Below are 22,427 nucleotides of genomic sequence, written 5' to 3' on the forward strand. Positions count from 1 at the left end.
ATTTTGTGTTTCTCTGTGTATATATTATTTCTATTCTTCCTTTATTCCTAAAGATGCCACATTTCCTTTCAGTACTTACTTTAGCATTTCTTGTACAGCAGTCTCTGCTGGGGTAAACTTGTCTTTGTTTTTTTTTCATATGAGGATGTCTTCATTTTGCTTTCATTGCTAAAGGATATTTTAGGTGGATGTCAAATTCTGAGTAGGCCTTGCTTTCTTTCAATATTTTAATGATGTTGTTCCACTGCCTTTTCACTATTATGATTTCTGATTAGGAAGTTGGTAATTTTGAATCTTACTCCCCTCTTTGTAGTATGTAATGTTTCTCTGCTTTCAAGAATTTTTTTGGGTTTCAGTTTTGGTTTTCAGAATCTTGATTTGATGTGTCTAGTCATTATTTTCTTTGAGCTTAACCTCGTTGAGGAATACCCAGCTTCTTGAATCTGTAAATTTGTCTTTCACTAAATTTGTGATGCCATCGTTTCTTAAAATATTCTGCGCTAATTTCTTTCTTCCTTCCAAGTTCCAGTGGCAATTATAGTAAAACATTTAAGTTTGTCCCACAGGTCTCTGTTAATTTTTCCTTTTGACAAGGTTTTTTTCTCTTGGTTCTTCAGATTTGATACTTTAAAAAAAAAAATTTATTTATGGAATGCCTGGGTGGCTCAGTGGTTAAGCATCTGCCTTCGGCTCAGGGTGTGATCACTGTCATGGGATCGAGTCCCGCATTCGGCTCCTTGCGAGGGGCCTGCTTCTCTTCTGCCTATGTCTCTGCTTCTCTCTCTCTGTCTCATGAATAAATAAATAAAATCTTTAAAAAAATATTTTATTTATTAGAGAGCACGCACAAGCAAGGGGAGCGTCAAGCAGAGATGGAGGGAGAAGGAGAAGCAGACTCCCCACTGAGCAGGGAGCCAGATCCAGAGATCCATTCCAGATCTCAGGATCATGACCTGAGCCCAAGGCAGAAACTTAACTGAGCCACCCAGGAGCCCCAAATTTGATACATTTTAATGATCCATTTTCAAGTGTGGGTTTGTAGACAGAATTAGGGAATCCATTTCTCTTCGTCTTTCTCCTTTTCAGGATTTACTTCACATTCTCTAGCACTCAGAAGCCCCTTTCCTCAATTCCACTGGCCAGAAAGATAAGGTTTCCTTGGAGGTTTAACTTCTGGGTTGTTGCTTTGTATGCAGTGATTGTTTCCTGGCTTTTGGGCAAAGCTGTTAGAGAGAGGAAAAAATAATTGAACTGGAAAGCTCACTTTCCTGTGGGTCACTTTTCCAAGTTTAACTCTACTCTACAATATGCTTTTGTTTGCTTTTCAGAGTCCTCAAGTAATTTTTTCTTTCTTTTCTTTTTTTCTTCTTGTATTTTGTCCACAGTTCTTAGTTGTAAACATTGGGAAAGATCAGCTGTATTTTGGTTTATGTCACCATATTAGAATCAGAATTCTTTCTCTGACTGCTCTTAAGATTTTTCTTTTTTACCTTTGATTTTTATAATCTGACTATGCTGTACCTAAAGTTTTTGTGTGTCTTTGTTTAGCTTGTGCTTGGTATTTGTTGAATTTCCGAGATCTATGTGATAATTTTTGTTTAATTTGGCACATTTTGGCCTTTATTTCCTCATATTATTTCAAATTCAGTCTAATTTCCTTCTGGGAATAATACTGCTATACATGTATGAGATTGCTTGAAGCTGTCTCATGGGTGAAGGGTCAGCAAACTTAATTCTGTATAGGGTCAAATACCCTACAGTATTTAGGCTTTGGGATAGTACAGTCTCTATTGCAACTGTTCAACTCTTGTTACAGTTTGAAAGCAGCCATGGGCAGTAAATATGTAAGCAGATGAGCATGGCTGTGTTCCAGTATAACTGTATTTACAAAGATAGGTGTCAGACTAAATTTGAACTGCAGACCGTAATTCCCGAGGGAGACTGTTAAAATTGCTAGAGCTTCATTATAAATTCAGGGATAAAAAACAACCAAGTGCAAAATGGAAATATTCGCAGTAACTAAAGTGGAGGGAACTAAGTGAATGAGAATAAGGGCATAGAAGAGACTAGACACATATGTTAGGACCAGGTTATTATGTTCAAATCTTGCTTTATTTGAGAACAGTAGTGGTAGTGTTAAGCTTTGAATTTATAAAAATATCTCTGGTAGCATTATGGAGAATGAAAGGTACAGAACCCCAAAGCAAGACTACCTTTAAAAAAACAATTGTAGTTCTGATGGATGGTAATAAATCCTGAAAAAAGGCAGTGGGAATAGATGAAACAGTGGATTAGAGAATGTTTTGGTGTTAGAAAGATGAAGAAAGAATGATAGAACAGGTGAGTAGATTTCAAGTATAGAAATAACAATGCCTTATTTCTATATGGTAAGTGAGGAGGAGCTAGTTTCTCAAGAGTCCATTCTTTTTTTTTTTTTTTAAGATTTTATTTATTTATTCATAGAGACAGAGAGAGAGAGGCAGAGACACAGGCAGAGGGACAAGCAGGCTCCATGCAGGGAGCCCTACGTGGGACTCGATCCAGGGTCTCCAGGATCACGCCCTGGCCGCAGGCGGCGCTAAACCGCTGCGCCACCGGGGCTGCCCTCAAGAGTCCATTCTTGAGAATGGTACCCTTCTCTATAAATTTTCCTTCTTGTTTATTTCAGTCAGTCCTGTAATTTCAGTTATTACCTAATTGTTTTTTACTTCCTAGTGTGTGGATTATAGTTAAAACCTTTCCCTTGATCTCTAGACCTGTAATTTGAAAAGTCTTTATCAAACTCTATCAATCCTATCTCAAATACATTATGTTCAGTATATTCAAAGGCTCCATGTGACCATAGCATTACTTACGCACTGCCTCTTTTCCTGGAGGTTAGCTAAATAGAAGTCTGAAGACCTCATCTTCAAGCTTGCATTAAGAGATCATAATGACCTAACACCCACTCACCTCCATCCCGTTTTTCCAGAAGGCAAGGTGAAATCACATTTCAGTGGGAAAGTAAATTGAAATGAAGAAAGAAGAGTATTTAGAAATCAATGTTTAGGGGTACCTGAGTGGCTTAGTCAAGTGTCTGCCTTTGGCTCAGGTTATGATCTTAGGTTGCTGGGATCAAGCCCCACTTTGGACTTCTGCTTAGGAGGGAATATGCTTCTCCCTCTCCTTCTGCCCCCCCGTCCCCCCCCCCCGGCTTGTGCGCTCTCTCAAATAAATAAATCTTTAAAGAAAAAAATCAGTGTTTAAAGGGGAAGAAGGAAGATTATAGCTTGAGGAAGGAGACAAAGAATTATCTTTTGGATAATAGATGCTGTAGTAGATGTTATTCGTGTCCTAAGCCATATCTATACTTTGGCATTTATCTCCATACTCTCTACTTATGCTTGTGACTTTCTACCTGAGAGCTTTCTTACTGGCCATAGAGACGTTCTTGGCTTATGGGCAGGGCATGCCAGAAATGCCAGAGTTAATGCCTTTAGAAAGGTTTTCAATTGGTGATGATGGATGAGGTATTGGTGGATAAATACCTCATTTTTCTCATCCTTCAGTTGGGGTAACTGAGCCACGTTCTGCATCATTCATCAGAGTTTTCCAGTAGAATCATGCTCTCGTTGCCCATCAGGATAACTGACTAATGCATTCCTTACTGACTGCCTTCCCTTCCCTGTCTTACTTTTGATCCCCTCACCAGTGTTTTTCCTGACTCCCCTCTCAAAACAGCTACTTTTACATAATTCTTTGAATCAAGTCTGCTTCTGGGGAAACTCAAACCAAGGTAGACACTTTAGCATGATGATAATAAAATTTGTTTAGTACTTATTAAATACCAAGCATAACTCAAAGTGCTTTATAATACAATGGGAAAGGTACTATTTTCACCCTGTTTTACAAATGAGACAACTGAGTAAGAGAAGGTTAAGTAGCTTTCACAGATCACAGCTAAAAAAATGACACAGCCTACATTTGAACCTAGGTCATTTGTCTCTAAATTCTGTACTCTTAACCTGGTAGACTGAGGGAGAGAAGTGAGGAATAATGAACAAAAAAGAGAGAATGGAGATAATTTATGGAGTAATGGCCTGTAGAGAACATTTCTGTGTTGTGTAGAAGGAAAGTAAAAGGAGTAGCTTCCTAATGGAGTCCCCATTTAAGCAGCAAAGAAGTGGGTTAGATGATCTAATCTAAACTAAACAGTTTGGGGTAGGAATTTGAAGTAGCTAGAAAGATTGTCAATTTTTATGGTAGATGTACCTTTATTGTCAGAGAACATAGCTGGCTCTAGACCAGCATTCCAATGATGTTGATGAACTCTCAGTAATTATTGTTAGGGTTGTTATGGATTATTAAAGGCAAAGTTTGTAAAATATGAATGTAGAAATATAGTATATGAACAGAAAACTCTCATGAGAAGTAATATATATACTAAACATTTAAAGGACAGAAAAAGGACCTATTAAAGAAGAGTGAGAAAGAATCATCATAAAAGGTAGAAGGAGCACTAAAATAAGGGTTGAAGCCAAGTGGTAGGGGAAGGTTTTTAAAGAAGTAGAAGGACAATACTCATACATGGAAGAATATGAAAGATAAAGTCTGAAGCTAGGGAATTCAGTAGGCAACAAGGAAGTTTGTGGTATTGTCTCATATACTAGTAGGAGTTTGATAGTAAGGGATTGAAAAAGTTCAAGACAGTTTTTCCCTAAGAAATTTAGTGATGAAGAGAAATAGAGAACTATTTAACTATTATTTTTTCTTCATTTGGAGGAGGCCAGTAGACTTCTGGGGTTAGAAATCCTAGATAAAAGAGATTAAAGAGTGAACAAAGAGAGGATGTAACTGGTTGAGTAAAATCCTGAGGATGGTGAATAAGATGGGGTCCAGTGTGTGAGAAGTATAGTTGGATGGAGTAATGGCTGTCTCTTTTGGGATGATGGAAGTTGGAGGAGGTGTCAGAACTAGAGGTCTCAGGGACATATTTCCAGCCTTTTTATCTTTCTGTGCTGAATTCTAGATACTTTTTTCCAGTCTCTTCAAATTCTGTATTCACCTGTGTCTGATATGCAGCAAACCAATCTAGTGAGTCTTTAATTTCAGTTATTATATTTTTCACTTTCATAGAAGTTTGATTTGATTCTCTTTCATATATGCTATATTCCCCATACACTCCAGATATTTTAAAGCTAGTCTTTTGTTTCTTTGAATTTGGTAAGCATAGTTGTGTCTGAAAATTACACCTGCACTCTGTTTTGATGTTTTTCTGTTGTCTATTTTGGCTAGTCCTCAGGGTACCTTTCTATCTTTGTGGGCCTGCTTATTTGACTGCTGTCAAACCCTTATGGTAGCTCTCTAAGGCCTGGGGTGAATAAATTGTCCTTAGAAAGTTTTATGGTTGCTTCATGGCTTGAGTCTTTCTTATCCACTTAGGCTATGTGTATCTGCAGTATAAATCTGAATGAGGCATGGTTTAAAGTCCTAATTTTTCAGAGACTCATCTCCTCACTCTCTACTCTGTCTTTTTGTTATGCTGCTCTGCCCACTGCCAAGGTGGTTTTATTTATAGTTCTTATCGCCCATCCCCACCCCCATATGAAGACTTCTAAATAGATCAAGAGATTGAAGCTATATATAGGAAAGATTGAAGCTGTATTTAGGAAATCTGTTTGCATCTCTCTCCTAGATCAGTTTGAAATGCTGAAATCTTTTCTTGTTACTAATTATCAGCCTAGGAAAGTAAATAAAAGTTTTCTACTTAGTAATCAGACTACTGTTCCTCCCTAATTTATTCAGTGATGCTGAATACAATGATGAGAGTATCATTACATTAATTACACAGGAGAAATAAGTCTGGCTTATATAGAAAAACTTCAGTTTACATATAGTGTTTTATAAATTAGTTGATTTTTAAAAAATTGGTGTTGTATCCAGTAAGCTGGATAATTCACTTACATTTTTGTGGATTACTTTGTACTTTCTATAAACACAGGTTATCTACAGTAAAAATGCTTTACGGTTTTCTTTTTAGCTATTACGATCTTTATTGTTGTTTAATTTATTGACTTCCAGATAAAGTAATTACCAGATTATTTTTTTCCTGCCTTACTGAGGCATTTCAACACAAGTAATTGTTAAGTTCTATGAAATACTTTCTCTTTTTTCTATTGAAATGTTTGTATTTTTTCCTTATTTTTTTATCCTCTTGAATTACATTGATTAATTTTACAATTTATCTTTTTTATAAGTTGCTGAGCACTCAAATTATGTTTAGATTAGTGGCTTTTTTTCTCTCAATTTTTAATTGAGATATAATTCATATATCATGAAACACACTATGTAAAAGTACACAAATCATTGGTTTTAGTATACTAACAAAGTTGTGCACCAGAACATTTTTCTTCACCCACAAAAGAAATCCCATACCCATTGGCAGTCACTCCTCTTCTCTTTTCCATCAGCCCCTAGCAACTGCTAATCAGCTTCCTGTTTCAATGGATTTGTCTAATCTAGACATTTAATATAAATGGAATAATATAATTTGTGACTGTTGGTGGCCTTTGTTTCTCTCACTTAGCATACTACTCTCAAGGTTCATCCATAAGGTAGCATGTGTCTACTCCATTCTTTTTTTTATGGCTGAATAACATCCTGTTGTGTGGATGTGCCACATTTGTTTATCCACTTGTCAATTGAGAAACATTTGGGTTGTTTCCACTTTTTGGCTTTGGTAGTGTTTTTGCTTCTTTGTTCATGGGAGATATTTGCTTGAAATTTTCTTATTTTGAAATACTCTTCAGATTTTGGTATCAGAATTATACTAGTCTCAAAATAAATTGGGAAAAGTATCTTCCTTTTATATTCATAGAAATTGAAATTGTTTGAAATAGTGTGCCAGTGAATTAAGTATTTGAAGGAATTTTCTGGTGCAGCTACTGAATCTACAGTTTTCTTTGTGGGAAGGTTTTGGCTAGGGATTCACTTTAACAGATATAAGTCTATTCAGACTTGTATTTTTTCCTTGTTTTATATTGAGAAGTTACATTTTTCAATAGAGTTTGCCCTCGTAAATTGTGAAATTTATGGGCAGTGTCTATAATGATGTCCTCCTTTTTAAAAATATTTTATTTATTTATTCATGAGAGACACACAGAGAGAGGCAGAGAGAGAAGTAGGCTCCATGCAGAGAGCCCATGCGGGACTCCATCCTGGGACTCCAGGATCCCGCCCTTGGCCAAAGGCAGGCACTCAGCCACTGAGCCACCCAGGTGTCCCTGATGTCCCCTTTCTTATTTCTCATATGGATAGTTGTGGTTTTATTTTTTCCCCCGACCAGTCTTGCTGGAGCAATCTTTCTTCATTAATCTTCTCTGGGAACCAGTTTTGGTTCCTTGATTTTCTCTATTGAATGTCTGCTATTTTATTTGATATCTATGTATTTTATTGATATATGTTCTTACTTTTGTTTCCCTCTTTTTACATTCTTGCTGTTGTTTCTCTAGCTTCTAAAGTTGAATGTCTAGATCATAGACTTTCAGAATTTGTTTCATTATATGCATTTATATCCATGCAAAAAGCTATACATTTTCCCTAAGCATTACTTCAGCTGCATTTCACAAGTTTGGATATGTCATGTATCATTTTCATTTAATTGAAAATATTTTCTGATTTCCATTTTAACTTTCTATTATAGCTCGTTGACTCATAGGCTATTTAAAATCTGGGTTTTGTTTTGTTTTAGATTTCTGAACATTTGGAAATATCTGAGTTTTCTTTCTGTTGGTCTCTAGTTTCATGATCACAATCACAGTCTTTGGAAATTTGTTGAGACTTAGTCTGTGATCCAGCATTGTCTATTGTGGTAAATATTTGCATTAGAAAAGAATGTACTTTCTGCATTTGATAGGTGTGATGTTTTTTTTCTAGGTATGTCAATTAGGTCAAGTTGATTAATCATGTTTTAAAGTTTTTCCTTATCCATCATGTTTTGTCTTCTACTTGTTCTGTCAATTAGAGAGAGGTATGTTAAAATCTGATCTTTTGATTGTAAGTTTGTGTTTCTCCTTTTTCTTTACTCAATTTTGCTTTGTATGTTTTGAAGTTCTGTTATTATTAGATGCACTCAGATTTGGGATTGATGTGTTTTCCTATTGAATTGACCCATTAGCATTATGAAGTGCTCAGTTCATCTCTAATAATTCTTCTAGCCTTAACAAGGCCCGTGTGTTCAGAATGTATCTTCTCCATTTCTTCTGGTTTGGGTCTGTGTCCTTTTATTTAAAAATTTGACATAGAAATTATGAAAGACCTTCCTTTTGTATTTCTTGTAGTATTGGTATATTGACAATGAATTATGTTAGCTTTCGTAGATCTAAACATTTTTATGTTCATTTTTAAAGGATATTTTTGGTAGGTACATATTTCTAGATTGCTATACCCCTCCTTCCCCAGTACTGTTCAACACAGAGAATGAAAGCTATCAATCTTGCTGTTATTCTTTTGAGAGCATTTTTTTTCTCTTGTTGCTTTTAAGATTTTCTTTTTATCCTTTGTTTCAGGAATTTGTGCCTAGCATTTGGTGTGCCTAAGTGTGGTTTTCTTTGCATTTTCTTGCAATCCCCTGAATTTCTTGAATTGAATTTCTTGAGTTGATTTCTTTCCTCACTTTTGTAAAATTGTCATTAATTATCTGTTCACATATTGCTTTTGTTCCATTTTTTTTCTCTCTTGGATTTCAGTAACATGAATATGAGACCATTTGATTGTGTCCTACATTTTTTTTTTCTCTTTGTTTTATTCATCTCGTTCTTTTCTCTGTGTTTGAGTTTGGATATTTCCCGTTGACCTATCTGTAAGTCCATGAATCCCATTTTCCTCTGGTCTGTTCTGATCTTAAAATCATCTGACAAGTTCTTGATTTCAGATATTTATTTTTTGGAAAATCAACTTGACTTTTTTTTTTAATCAATTCTATTGAAAATTACATCATCTCATCCTATTTTTCCATCTTTGCATCTGTTTTAGATCCTTGCTTCCTAACTTCAGAATCAGTTATCTTGAGTCTGCCTGATTGGTTTTCTTTTGATGACCTGTCACATTATTTTGCTTCTTTGTTTATCTCTTAATTTGTTTATTATGTGCCTAGTATTGTGTGTAAAAAACACAATTTTTTGTTAGTTAACTCTAAAAGTTATTTTCTTTCAGAGTTTTGCTCTTGGCTGTGTTAGACAAGTAGGTTGTGGTGTTGAGAATATCTATCCAATCATGGACTAAGTAGACTCTTCCCTTTACTGGGATTCTGTCTTCTAGACTTCGAGAGACTGGGAAATTGAAGGTCCTGTTGGTCCAGCCTCTCTATTCTCCTGCATCCCATAACTAAGCCTCGTATTATTGAGAAAACTGGCTTTTCTGGATTTCCAGTCTCATTCCAGCTAAAGCACCACTAGTTTTTGGTTTTCTTTAGTAGAGTCCCTCTGCTTAAACTAAACTCAATTTGACCTCACTTTGCAAATGTCCCATGGAAGAAAATGCTAATAGTTTGAGTTCACTGGGAAAGTGCTCTTTTGTCTCTGGAGTTTTAGTTTATTTGGTTCTTAATTACATCCACAGCATTCTTATGCTAGTGGCATTTTTGAAGGAAGAGCGGTGGCTTGCTTCTTTCTAGTACCTTATTTTAGGGAAGTAGAAGTCAGGAGTTTATCTTTGCAAAAAGAAAAGACAGTTTTAAAATGCTTATTTGTATAAGCATAGTGGTATCTTGAACAGTTTTTATCTGTGTTGCCTCCAATAGTTATGTTTTTTTTTTTTTCTAATATGAGCCTGTTTATCAAAGTACACTCTAGACCAGAGGTCAACAAACTATGGCACACAGATCAAATTGGCCCAGTGACTGTTTTATTTGGCACTGTGAGCTAAGAATGGTTTTGACATTTTTAAAGTTTTTTTTAAAAGTTTTGTGGTACATAAAAATTATATGAAATTCAAACTTTAGTGTTCTGAAGTAGTTTGTAATATAACCACACTTGTTTGTTTACATGTTGTCTGTGTCTGTTCTCATACCATAATGGTTGAGTAGTAGCAACAGATCCTATAGCCTACAAAGTGAAAAGTATTTACAGTCTACCTCTTTACAGAAAAACATTTGCCTATTCCTGTCTTAGACCATAGACTCAGGAATTGTTCATTTCTCATTACTAAGGGAAATTAAAATATTGAAATCTTAATCCTGAAGTTCTTTGAATTTGGGCTTATTAAAACTTGAGTATTTTAGAGTTAAAAGGAATCTCAGAAATAATCTCATTTATCTTATTATTTTACAAATGAAGAAACTGATTCAGAGTGAGAGGTTTTTTTAAATTGAATTATTGTGACTAATTTTTGTTTTTTAGAAAATAGACTCAGCAATAAGCTGATAGAGAAACTAATGATCTGTATCATGGAACAACTTGCAAAAATCATTTGTTCTTATATTGCAGAAAAAATTGGTTTTCCTTAAACAACAAGCTATTAAGATTTCTTCTTTGGAATTTTTAAAGTAAATATTTTTAAAATAAATATTTAAAGAATGTTAATAGCCTTTGCCTTTTATTAGCACCCATAATTCTTTCAACTCTCACAGGTATGAGGTTCTTTTTGTGAAATGACTAAAAATGCTACAGAATCTTCCATATATTCTTCATTAAGTTCCTATTTGATTTAGGATTTAAAGTCTTAAATCATCATAGATTCCAAGGTGAATTGTTAATGTATAAGACTAATTTCTAGAGTTTTCTTTTATCTGTCCATCCTCAGATACCATGAAAAGTTTATTTAAACTTAGTTTTCAAGTAAGCTTTTCCTTTAGTCATAACATATAATGGGATGCTAGCTTACTAACACATAGCATTTTTATTTTCTAATGTTGACTATAGATTTTCTTCATTTAACTTTTATTCCTGGTTCTTTTTGACAACTATTTACTTCTGATAAAACAAGTCAAATTAACAAAAACACAGTAAAATCAATTTGTGGGGATTTGGAAAAGCTGATTCTTTAACTTTATATTCAGGAATTGGTGGTTTTAGGTTCATTAAAATTGTAATTAATTAAATGCAAAACTAATTAAATGCATAGGAAGAAGTATTTTAGGAATATATATTAAAGCTGTTTGAACTTTAAAGATGTTCGTTAAACAAAAGAAACACAAGTATTGGTGTATATTTGTGAAAATTTTAGTCTTTGATAACTAGATTCAGAAAAGTCATTTTATTTGGTTTATATAGTCTGTTTCTCTGAAGATCGGTTTTGAATGAACCTTGACATTTTTCTAAATTGCATAGAAGGGGCTAACTGATTTCATTTAGTATAATAAAAGAGAAGTTGTTTTTCTAAACCATAACGAGAGATACTACTTTTCATTAACTTTTTGTTCATGTGATAATTCTTGAACATCCATAATATGTCAGGCACTGATGCAGGTGTTGAAAGTACAGAGTTGAAATAGAATTAATTCTTCATGCCCTCACAATGCTTATAGTTGAACAGATTGTCTAAGCAGGTTTATCTGTTCATGTGTAGCACATGATACTACTATTCATCAGTCTTTCTCTTTACTTTTATAGCATACTTTTCCGGGAAATCTCCGGGAATTCAAACTTTAGTGTTCTGAAGTAGTTTGTAATATACTTTATACTTTTAATATATATTAAAGCTGTTTGAACTTTAAAGATGTTCGTTAAAAGAAACACAAGTATTGGTGTATATTTGTGAAAATTTTAGTCTTTGATAACTAGATTCAGAAAAGTCATTTTATTTGGTTTATATAGTCTGTTTCTCTGAAGATCAGTTTTGAATGAACCTTGACATGGTTTTCTGTCTTTGAATGAACCTGTACATGGTTTTCTGTTACTTCCTTTGCACCAAAATCTGCATAAAATAATTTCATGGATACTTCCTAAATGGCTTACATATCCTTTAAATGTATTAATGTATCTATGACTCTATCCTTGATCCTCTGTGTATTTTAGTCTGAGTAGTGCTTATAGCTGAAGCTCTGAACTTCTTTTCTCTCTTTCCTGTCTCCTTCGTCCTACTTTTTCTTTCTCTCAAAATAATATTGAGTACTTTGTTCCAGGTATTATACAAAGAGGCTACAGCACTGCACAAGAAGCACATGGCCTCTGTACTCTTGGCACTTACAACCTGGTGAAGGAGTAGTGCATTAAACACATAACCCCATACAAAATTACAGTTGTAGACAACACAATGAAACACAAGTGTAAAATGACATGAGGGTGTGTGTTAAGGAAACTAACCCTGTCTGGGGACATTACTGAGAAAGTGACACTTGTATTGGGACCTCACAGATGAATGGTGGTTAGCAGAAGATGTGGGAAGGAATACCAGGAGGAGGGAGGACGTTTGTGAAAGCCCATAAGTAATTTAGCATATTCACACAACTGGAAGGATGTCTTGATGACTGGAATATGATGAACAAGTTGGAGGGTGATGCAAAAAGAGGCAGGAAAGCTGGCAGAGGTCAAATCTTGGTAGATCTTTTAAGCCATGCCAATGTTTTTGGACTCTTCCAAGAGAATTGAGGAGATAATAGTAGGGTTTTAGGTGGGGTAATTACCTACTCAGATTTGTGTTTCTATTTTTTTTTTAAGATTTTATTTATTTATTAGAGAAGGCAGGGGTGTGCATGTGCAAATAAGCGCCTGTGAGCTGGGGGAGGAGCAGAGGGTGAGGGAGAGGGAATCCTAAATAGACCCAAGGCTTAGCACATAGCCCGACATGGGGCTGTATGTCACAACTGCAAGATCATGACCTGAGCCAAAATTAAGAGTCAGATGTTCAACCAACTGAGCCACCCTGGTGCCCCTCAGATTTGTGTTTTTAAAGGTTGACTTGGGTATGAAGAGTAGTTTGAAGTGGGGCAAATGTGGATGTGCAGAAATGAGTTAAAAAGCTTTTATAATAGGGGTACCTGGGTCACTCAGTGGCCTTTTGAACATCTGCCTTTGGCTCAGGTTGTGATCCCTGGATCCTGGGATTGGGCCCCACAATCCCTCTGCCCATGTCTCTGCCTCTCTCTGTGTGTCTCTGTGATAAAATAAATAAAGATAATCTAAAAAAAAAAAAAAAAAAAAAAAAACTTGGAATAGACCAGGCAAGAGGTGGTGGTAACTTAGATTCAAGAACTATTTACAGGACATAATTGACAAGATTTTGTGATTATTTTGGTTTAGGGAGTAAAGCTGAAGGAACTGTCAAAGATAAGTTTTCACATGCTTGTTTATGCCTATTTTGCTGACATTTTAGTATCTTGAACTCAGACATCTTTAAAATTGAAACTGAGTGGGTCAGTTAAGCAACTCTTTTTTTTTTTTTTTTAAGATTTTATTTATTCATGAAAGACACAGGAGAGAGAGAGAGAGAGAGAGAGAGAGAGAGAGAGGCAGACACACAGGCAGAGGGAGAAGTAGGCTCCATGCAGGGAGCCAGACCTGGGACTCGATCCAGGGTCTCCAGGATCACACCCTGGGCTGAAGGCAGTGCTAAACCGCTGAGCCACCCGGGCTGCCCCAGTTAAGCAACTCTTGATTTCGGCTCAGGTCAGTATCTCAGGGTTGTAAGATAGAGCCCAAAATTTGAAAATAAAATAGAATCCGTTTTTTCCTTTTAGAAACTAATTCTTCCCCATGACTTCCCCAATTTTGTGAATGACATCTCTACCTCCAGGTGGCCTAGGCATACAACTTTTGTTTTGGTCACAACTTCCACTAAATTGGTTACCACGTATTAAGGACTTGACCTTTAGCATGTAGAGTCTGTTCTTTCCCCTCCTTCTCTTCCTCTTTTCTTTTCTCCCCCTCCCCCACTCTCTGCTTCCTCCTTCTCCTGAGTAGCATCCTCTTGCTAGATCATTAAACTGTGTTTTTCATTGGTCTTTGAACTCCTTGAGGACAAGAACTGTCTTTTTCATCTTGTCTTTTTTAGTACCTAACAGTGTGTACCTCAACATTGGAGAGAGAAAAAAAGATAAAATAAAATAAAACAAAATACATTGTTTTCCTCAACTCTTGTTTCTTCACTATAATTCTTACTCTTTGCCACATTTTTTTCCCTCTCTTTCTCAAAGTCATTTAAGGGCTTCCTTCTGTTTAAAGAAAAATTTGGTTTTAGGCCTGTGAGGTCATGAAAAACTGGCTGAGGATATGAAGAGTATGAGTTTGGGTTTTTTCTTTTCTTTTTCTCCCTTTCTTTCTTTCTTTCTTTCTTTCTTTCTTTCTTTCTTTCTTTCTTTCTTTCTTTCTTTTCTTTCTTTTTTAAGATTTTATTTATTTATTCATGACAGAGAGAGAGGGAGAGAGAGGCAGAGGGAGAAGCAGGCTCTGTGCAGAGAGCCGGATGCGGGATTCGATCCTGGGTCTTCAAGATCACAACCTGGGCTGAAGGTGGCGCTAAACTGCTGGGCCACCAGGGCTGCCGGAGTTTGGGTTTTTTCTATAGTAATTCAGTAAAAATTGCGTCCTGTCCCTTTTTACACTATAGCCCTCACTACTACAAAGAGTCGATTTTTCTGGGAAGGGGATGTACTTGATATTTATTAGCATCCCCATTGTTGAATAAAAATTTTAAAAACTTTATTTAGTGCCATTTTGCATTTTTTAATTTTATAAAAATATTTGCAAAATTCAATTTTTAAAATCATTTAATGTATATTTCTTAGCTTTCCAGTATTGTTACTATCTCAGTAGCTTCATTGTGTGTTAGTATCTTATATGTACATCTAGAGTATATGATTTCAGAGAAAGAAAGTTTGTAGGAGAAATATTCAGATGTCTGCTTTGGAAGTATGTATTTTTCATAGCTTTATATATCCTAATAATGAACTTTCATAATTTTTTTTCCACTTTTAGGAATAAGAAAATTTTAAATAAAAAGAAGTTGAAAAGAAAACAGAAGAGCAAGTCAAAAGTGAAGACAAGAAGCAAGGTAAAACTGCTGACAATTTATAGGGAGTAAGAACTTTTTCATACACTAATTAGAGTAAAAATGCCAAGATTAAAAATGTATAACTAGCACTATTTTTCTATTTTTTATTTTAATTTTTTAAAAAGCCTTTTATTACTTGGTTACACTAGTTAGTTTCATCTTTGGAGCCTCTCATGGCCAGTAGCCTGGAAGTTAGTATTTGGTTGCTGAAAATTATTTACTATTCATTCATGTGATTTTTGATCAGTTCTTTGGCAGAACATATCCATTTCTCGTCTCTTTTTTTCCCCCACTCTGACTACATGTTCTACAAACTGAGTAAAATTGGCTTGTGAGTTGGGACTTGGATTTGGCCTATGCACATGTCATGAGTTAGGGAGAATCTTGGTGTATCCATATTGTTCTGAGCTCCTTTTGATGGTGGGTGGCTGTGCAAAAGAAAAGGCAATATAGAATATTTGAGTTAAATGAGACCATAGAGAGCAAGGATCCTTTTTTTCCCATCTAATGCAGAAATCTTCTCTATTAAATCTTTAACATTTTTACTTTCTACCAGAGTCTTGTCTTTTGAACGGTATCGAGAAGCCAAGACAGGAGAAAGAGAGGAGTCATAACCATGATTTCTAAACAGCTCCGCTTCCAGTTAAAGAAACAATAATAGCTTAGCTTGGCCTGTACTTCATATTTTAAGTTCTAAAGACAATTGTTTCCAACCCTTGTTAATTAGTGTTCTTGCCATTTTGTAACTGAGAGAAATATACATTAAAGTAGTAAACCAAAAAATAAAATTATAGGGGATGAAATTTATCTAGTGGCTCTATCTTGAGACACAGCTGGATCCTAGGGATTCAGTAATGTCATCAAATCTGTGTCTTTATCTCTTGCTTCTGCTTTCTTTTGTGTGTGAGCTTATTACCTGTGACTGAGGACTAAGGCTGCTGGGAGCTCCAACTTCATTTTCTTTGAGCAAGGGGCGATCTCCTTTATTATTAGTTCTAGCAGAAAGTCTTGGGTATGATTTTTGATTGATCTTCATCACTCTGGCCTTAGAGAATGGGGTACTTTGGTTAGACTGAGTTATGTTTATAACCCTGTGATGGGTGATAGGTGAGTACCCTGATGAGCAGGTCATGTGAAATGGGAGGGGGTCGTTACCCTACAGAAAATGTTGCTGGGTGGGCAGGTAAATAATATGTGTTCACTATATCATTTCTTATTACTACTGCTTTTGGAGTAAAAGAGGGAAGTGGAGAACATTCTCAATATACTTGATGTATAGTCATTTGGATTTTCAACCTCTACCCCTTTTCCACTTTTTGGTGTTATGTGAAAACCAGAGTATGGGAATCTTGAAAAATTAAAAAAAATTGAGATTATCATAGTAATGTGGTTGTAAGAAATAATACGGCGATCCTGTATACTTATTTGTTTTTTCCAATTGCTAAGTTATTGCATCAATTAATGTAGTAAACTTCACATATCGATACTGACCCAGCCTACTGAATTTATTAAAATTTCACCAGTTTTACAAGTACTCATTTGTGTTTGTATGTGTATGTATATTTAGCTCTATGCAATTTTGTCACATGTGGACCATTATCACAGTCAATATATAGGAGTTCCATTACAAGGGTCTTTTTTGCTACTTTTAAAATAGCCACAGACACCCCCCCCCCCCGCCCCCCCCCCCCACACCATCTCCTTAGCTTCTGGTAATCACTTATCTATTTTCCATTTCTATAATTTTTTCATTTCAAGAATATTATATAAATGTAATCATGAGGATTAGCCTTTGCTGCTCAGCGTAATTCCCTTGACATTTTCCAAGTTGTTGCAAATATCATTAGTTTGTACCTTTTTATTGCTGAGTAAGCTTTCCATGGTAAAGATATACCATGATTTGTTTAACCATTCATCCATTAAAGGACATCTGAATTGTCTCTTGTTTTTGGTTATTTTGAATGAATCTGCTATGAATATTCATGTGCTGGTTATTGAATGAACATAAGTTTTTATTTCTTTGGTATAAATCCAGTACAGTTGCTGGATTGTACTGTAAAGTACATATTTAATTTTGTAAGAAACTGCCGTGCTTTTTTCCGGATGGCTGGATGATTTTACATTACCATTAACAATGTAGTTAAGGGTACAGTTTCTCCAGTTTCTCTGTATCTTTACCAGCACTTGGTGTTGTCATTATTTTTTATTCTAGCCAGTCTGATAGGTTTGTACTATATCTCATTTTGTTTTAATTTGCATTTTCCTAGTGGCTCACCATAGTGAATTTATTAGTTAGCTTCTGTATATCTTCTTTGGTGAGATGCTTATTCATGTCTTTTGCCCATTTTCTAAATTGAATTGCTTATATGTTTTTTACTTTTGAGTTTTGAAAATTCTTTATATATTCTGCATGCTAGTCTTTTGTCAGGTATGTGATTTGCAGGTATTATCTACCAGTCCGTAACTCTACTGCTATTATTCTTTAAATTATAATTTCCAGTTGTTCATTTTAAGTACAAAAATACACTGACTTTTTTTTTTTTAAATATTATCTGGTATCCTATGATTTTGCTAAATCTGCATGTTTTTTTCTAGTGGCTTTTTTCAGACATCTTAAGGTTCTCTACATGTCTTCTGCAAATAAAGAAATTTGTTTTTTACTAGATATTTTTTCCTTTCTGACTATACCTTGTAGTCATTTTTCTTGGTTTATTACCCTGCATATCTAGTACAGTGTTGAATCATATTGTTGAGAATAGGTATCTTTTCCTTGTTTGCATCTTAGGATCAGGCATTAAGTCTGTGTTAGCTGTGGGTGTTTCATAGATGCCCTGTATCCAGTTGTGGACATTTCCTTTTATTCCTAGTTTACTTACACTTTTTATCATGAATAGGTGTTTGATTTGTCTCAAATGCTTATTCTGTGTTTATTTAGAGAATCATATGGTCGTTTTTTTAAATTATTTTTGTTGATATGGGGAATTATACTGATTCCTTTTCTAGTGTTGTAACCAGCCGATTTTTTGGTCATAATGTATTATCTTTTTCATATGTTCTTGAATTTGGTTTGCTAATAATTGGTTGCTTTTAATATCTATGGAAGGCATACTTACACATTATTTGTCAATTAACTTTGTTATGTTTTTTTCTAACAAGGAGTATTTCACTTTTCCCCCAATTATTTATGGAAGGAGGGAAGAATTTTGAGACCAGTCGTTTTGGTATTTGAGGCGTACTTCTGATATTTTTTGGAACTTGCATTAATAGAATATCTTAAACCAGTTCTGTATATTTATAATTTAAATGTTGATCTCAAAAGCACGATTGTGGTTTGATGAATAAAATACTGCGCTCAACCAGAAATTGACTAGTTTTAATAATTAAATTACCAATCATGAGGGAGGCCTGGGTGGCTGGCTCAGTGATTGAGTGTCTGCTTTTGGCTCAGGTGGTAATCCTGGGGTCCTGGGGTCCTGGGATTGAGTCCTACCATCAGGCAGGAACTGATTCTCCCTCTGCCTATGTCTCTGCCTCTCTATGTGTCTCTCATGAATAAATTAATAAAATATTTTTTAAAAAATTATGAAGCATGTAATTTTTAGTATTTATTAAAACTGATAGCTAGGAGAGAGCTTCAGGAAAGCATATGTCCATAATCTGCAGAAATCTAACTTCCTAACATTACCAGTATTTGAGAATGAAAACAGAAGAATTGATTAAAATTAAGATGGTTTTGTTGTTTTTTTTTTTTCAGTTCTGATTTCTGTTGAAGTCCCTAAATCCACTTTTAAAAGAAATAAAAATTTAATTCAACATTTGTAGTAGGTCATTGAGACTCTGTAATATACATCTGGTGTCCCCTAGAAAAGCACCAAATTAATATTCTGTGATACTACAACAGTTGAGCTTTGTTGGCTCTATTCCTATCATGGGATAAAAGGGTATTCCTATTAGACTCTTTGCCAGTCTCCAGCCCTTGTCAGTTTGGTTATTGCTGTGTTACTTAGAAATTTGTGAAATGTAGAAGAAAGGGTACTTACTATAAATTGAATCAGTAGACTTAGATTATCTTTGTTGTGTCACTTAATGACTTCTGTAACTCATCTAGCATGTTTAATATTTAATTTTTATTTAAAGTGAGAATTGGTGATGATGGAAAAGAATATGAAATTGAAATATTATATCTTCTATTTCAGTCTGAAAACTTGGAGAATACAATAATCATACCAGATATCAAATTACATAGCAATCCTTCTGCATTTAATATTTATTGCAATGTACGCCATTGCGTTCTGGAATGGCAGAAAAAGGAAACATCGTTAGCAGCTGCATCCAAGAACTCTGTGCAGAGTGGAGAATCAGATAGTGATGAAGAGGAGGAATCCAAAGAGCCCCCTATCAAGCTTCCAAAGGTAAGTCACTAAGTTCCACATGGATGGATAACCTACAGATGTTTTGGCTATAGTACATATATTTGCAGCGCTAAAATACCTTGCAGTTTATAAAAATGTGCACTAAAAATTAACAGCGCTTATGGGTAAAAAAAAACAGGCCTGGGGCCGACCAGGAAAACTCTGCAACTTTATAACTGGTTGTTAACAAAGTCAATGAGTTTTGGTAACTCAGTTATGAGTACTTGGCAGCCCTGGAAAAAAGATTAGGGGCTTTTTTTTTTTTTTTTTTTTTTTTTTTTGATTAGGGGCTTTTAAAAATGTACAAAAGCAGTAAAGTGGGAATAGTGGCTTGTAAACACTGAGCCATTGCAGGTAGAAGTGGAACTCTGAGCTGGTGGGCTGCTATTAAGGTGAGCATAAGCAGAATTGCAAACTACCACAAGCCAAGAGCCATAGAAAGCCAGAGGTGCTCCCTTCTGGGAAAGATAGAAAGCCATAGGTGCTCCCTTCTGGGAAAGGAACCCTTGGTACAGGTATGCATTTTTATTTTTCTAGAACTAAAACTAGAAGGGCCCTTGGCTATGTAGCTGCTTAGCTGAAAGCTTTTGCCTTTTCTGCCTAAGAATATAATTGTACTCTTGCTATTTTGGCTCCCCTTGCCTATGAGAAAAATTACATATGAAGCAACCAAACTTCTACATTGTTCTGCTATTACTTCTCTTTACCAGAGATATATAAGCTAATTGGTATTATAAAAACATGTATGGTATTAGACAAACTATTCTTAAGATATTCCCTTCTTTTAAGTATTAATATATTTCAAGACTGTAATGTTATTTCATATATATATTTTTTCTGTATTGTAGGTGTAGTTCGTATTTCTAACAAAAGACATATAGACATTTTTAAAAGGGTACCTTTACTATAAATGGTTCATGTGTATTGCTTTTTTCTAAATATAGGCATTTAAAAATGGTTTTCTTTCTCATAAATGATTAAAGTCTATTGCTTTTTTTTACTAAACTGGTATCTTGGGCAGCCCCGGTGGTGCAGCGGTTTACCGCCGCCTGCAGCCTGGGGTGATCCTGGAGACGCTGGATCGAGTCCCACACTGGGCTCCCTGCATGGAGCCTGCTTCTCCCTCTGCCTGTTCCTCAGCCCCTCTCTCCCTCTGTGTCTCTATGAATAAATAAATAAAATTTAAAAAAAAAGAATTAAAAAAATAAACTGGTATCTTAAAACTCTGCCTTGGAAACGTTTATACATGTACAGAGGGGCTATCATGCAAATATTTTGCTATTTGAAAATAGCAGCCAAGATAGAAAGTACACCACTGTCCTTAATCATTACTGTGGGATTCTTCTCACCTTATGCTCAGCGGATGACTTACTTCCTGGTTCATAGAGTAAAAGTGGTTGTATGAACTTCCTCAGCCTTTTAGTCAACTGTCTTCAAATATCTTTCTCTTGGGTTCTTTAGTTCCTTTCTCTCCACTGTCCTTAAGTGTACCTTCTTTACTGACTCCTTTCTTCTACTTAAAGCTAGCAAGCTCATCTTTTTCATGTAAGCTTATCTAGGTAGAGAGTTTTCCATCAGTACTGACACGTCAGGGAACAGGGTACAATGATTAAGAACATCGACAGTGGAGTCAAACTGCACAGGCTCAAACACTCACCATTAAAAATACTAGCTGTGTGATGCTGGGAAAGTTAGTTGACTTATCTGTGCCTATTTTGTCATCTATGAAATGAAGAGAACATCCACCTCACAGGGTTGTAGGAGGATTTTGTGAGTTAATAAGTGTCATAAGTAGTTATAAGTATATCAGGTTAGGTGCAAACAAGGTGCAAATAAGACATTGTGTAGGTGCAAATGAATTTGAGTTACTTTTCAAGGAACTCTTCAATTTATTAATAAATACTTTATGTCCAAGGAAATAAAACTTCTGGACAATCTGTGAGATGATAGGACAAGAGGGGAAGAAGTGCCGAGATGTCTTTATGCAGAAGCACTCAGAATGCTGTGGGTTAGGGTGTGGGTGGGGACTGAAACTTCCAGGTGGTGTTTTTGGCAGGCATTTGCATGACGGAAAGGACTGACACGGAAGAAGAGATGAGGCCTTCAGAGCTTGAGGTGAGGGGAATTTGAGGGCAGGTGAGAAATGGTAGTAGCATTTTTTTCCTTTCAACCGGTTCTGCTCCAGATGCTACTCTTTTACATCAGTTCTTTCCTTCTCTTTTCAGTTGTTCCTCTATTGTTCCTCCTACACATGTGGCTGTCACTTTCCTTCTTTTCACTGAGTTGTTTTTTTCTCTCCTACTTCTTTCCTCTCACATAATTAAAGCAGTTTTTATTTGTTGTTGAAATAGCAGTTTGATCCAATTTTATTTTCTCCTTGAATTTTAAAAACTAAGTTCAATTTATTACATAGACTTTGTCAGGTTTTTTTGCTTTTGGTTTTTGTGCGTCAGCAATCTTTGATATTTTAAAAAGGACTTTCTTACCTATACCTAAATGCTTTCTATTAAGTTTTTTTTTTTCCCAAAATACAGATTTTAGGGGCCCCTGGGTGCCTCAGTTGGTTAAGCATCTGCCTTCAGCTCAGGTCATGATCCCGGGGTCCTGGGATGGAGCCCCATGTAGGGCTCCCTGCTCAGTGGGGGCCTGCTTCTTCTCCCTCTCCTTCTGCCTCTCCCCTCCACTCACGGACTTTCTCTTCTCTCTCAAATAAATAAGTAAAATCTTAAAAACTAAGATATAGTTTTTACCCCATTCAAACCATCTTTCACTATCTGATTTCTAGATCCTCTAAAATGTTCCAAGCTTTATAACTACGTAATTCTTAATAGTTTTTTTTTAGGATTCATACTTCCCTTTCAGTCTTATTTGAGGCTGGTCATACCACATATTTTGTTAAAAGGTATAGATTTACATAGACTTATTTATTTACTTCTTAAGTTTATTTACTTCTGAATTCTTTTTTGAGTTGTAGCAAGCATTGTATTAGGCCTTGAAAATAAAATGATGAGACACAGTCCCTACCCTCAAGAAAGTTATGTCTGGTAG

The 22,427-nt window shown here is 35.4% G+C and overlaps 1 protein-coding gene across 12 annotated transcripts in view; it reads left to right on the plus strand.

The window, feature by feature from the left end:
- MYCBP2 (MYC binding protein 2) overlaps positions 1–22,427 on the plus strand; it is a 258,579-nt gene that overhangs the window by 13,350 nt on the left and 222,802 nt on the right. For all 12 annotated transcript variants that reach the window (XM_077855281.1, XM_077855282.1, XM_077855288.1 and 9 more), the window contains exons 2-3: positions 14,892–14,967; positions 19,164–19,379. In XM_077855281.1, the coding sequence (XP_077711407.1) occupies positions 14,892–14,967; positions 19,164–19,379 (292 nt within the window). The remainder of the gene's footprint in view (positions 1–14,891; positions 14,968–19,163; positions 19,380–22,427) is intronic.

Source organism: Canis aureus, chromosome 17 (assembly GCF_053574225.1).
Source record: "Canis aureus isolate CA01 chromosome 17, VMU_Caureus_v.1.0, whole genome shotgun sequence".
NCBI lineage: Eukaryota > Metazoa > Chordata > Mammalia > Carnivora > Canidae > Canis > Canis aureus.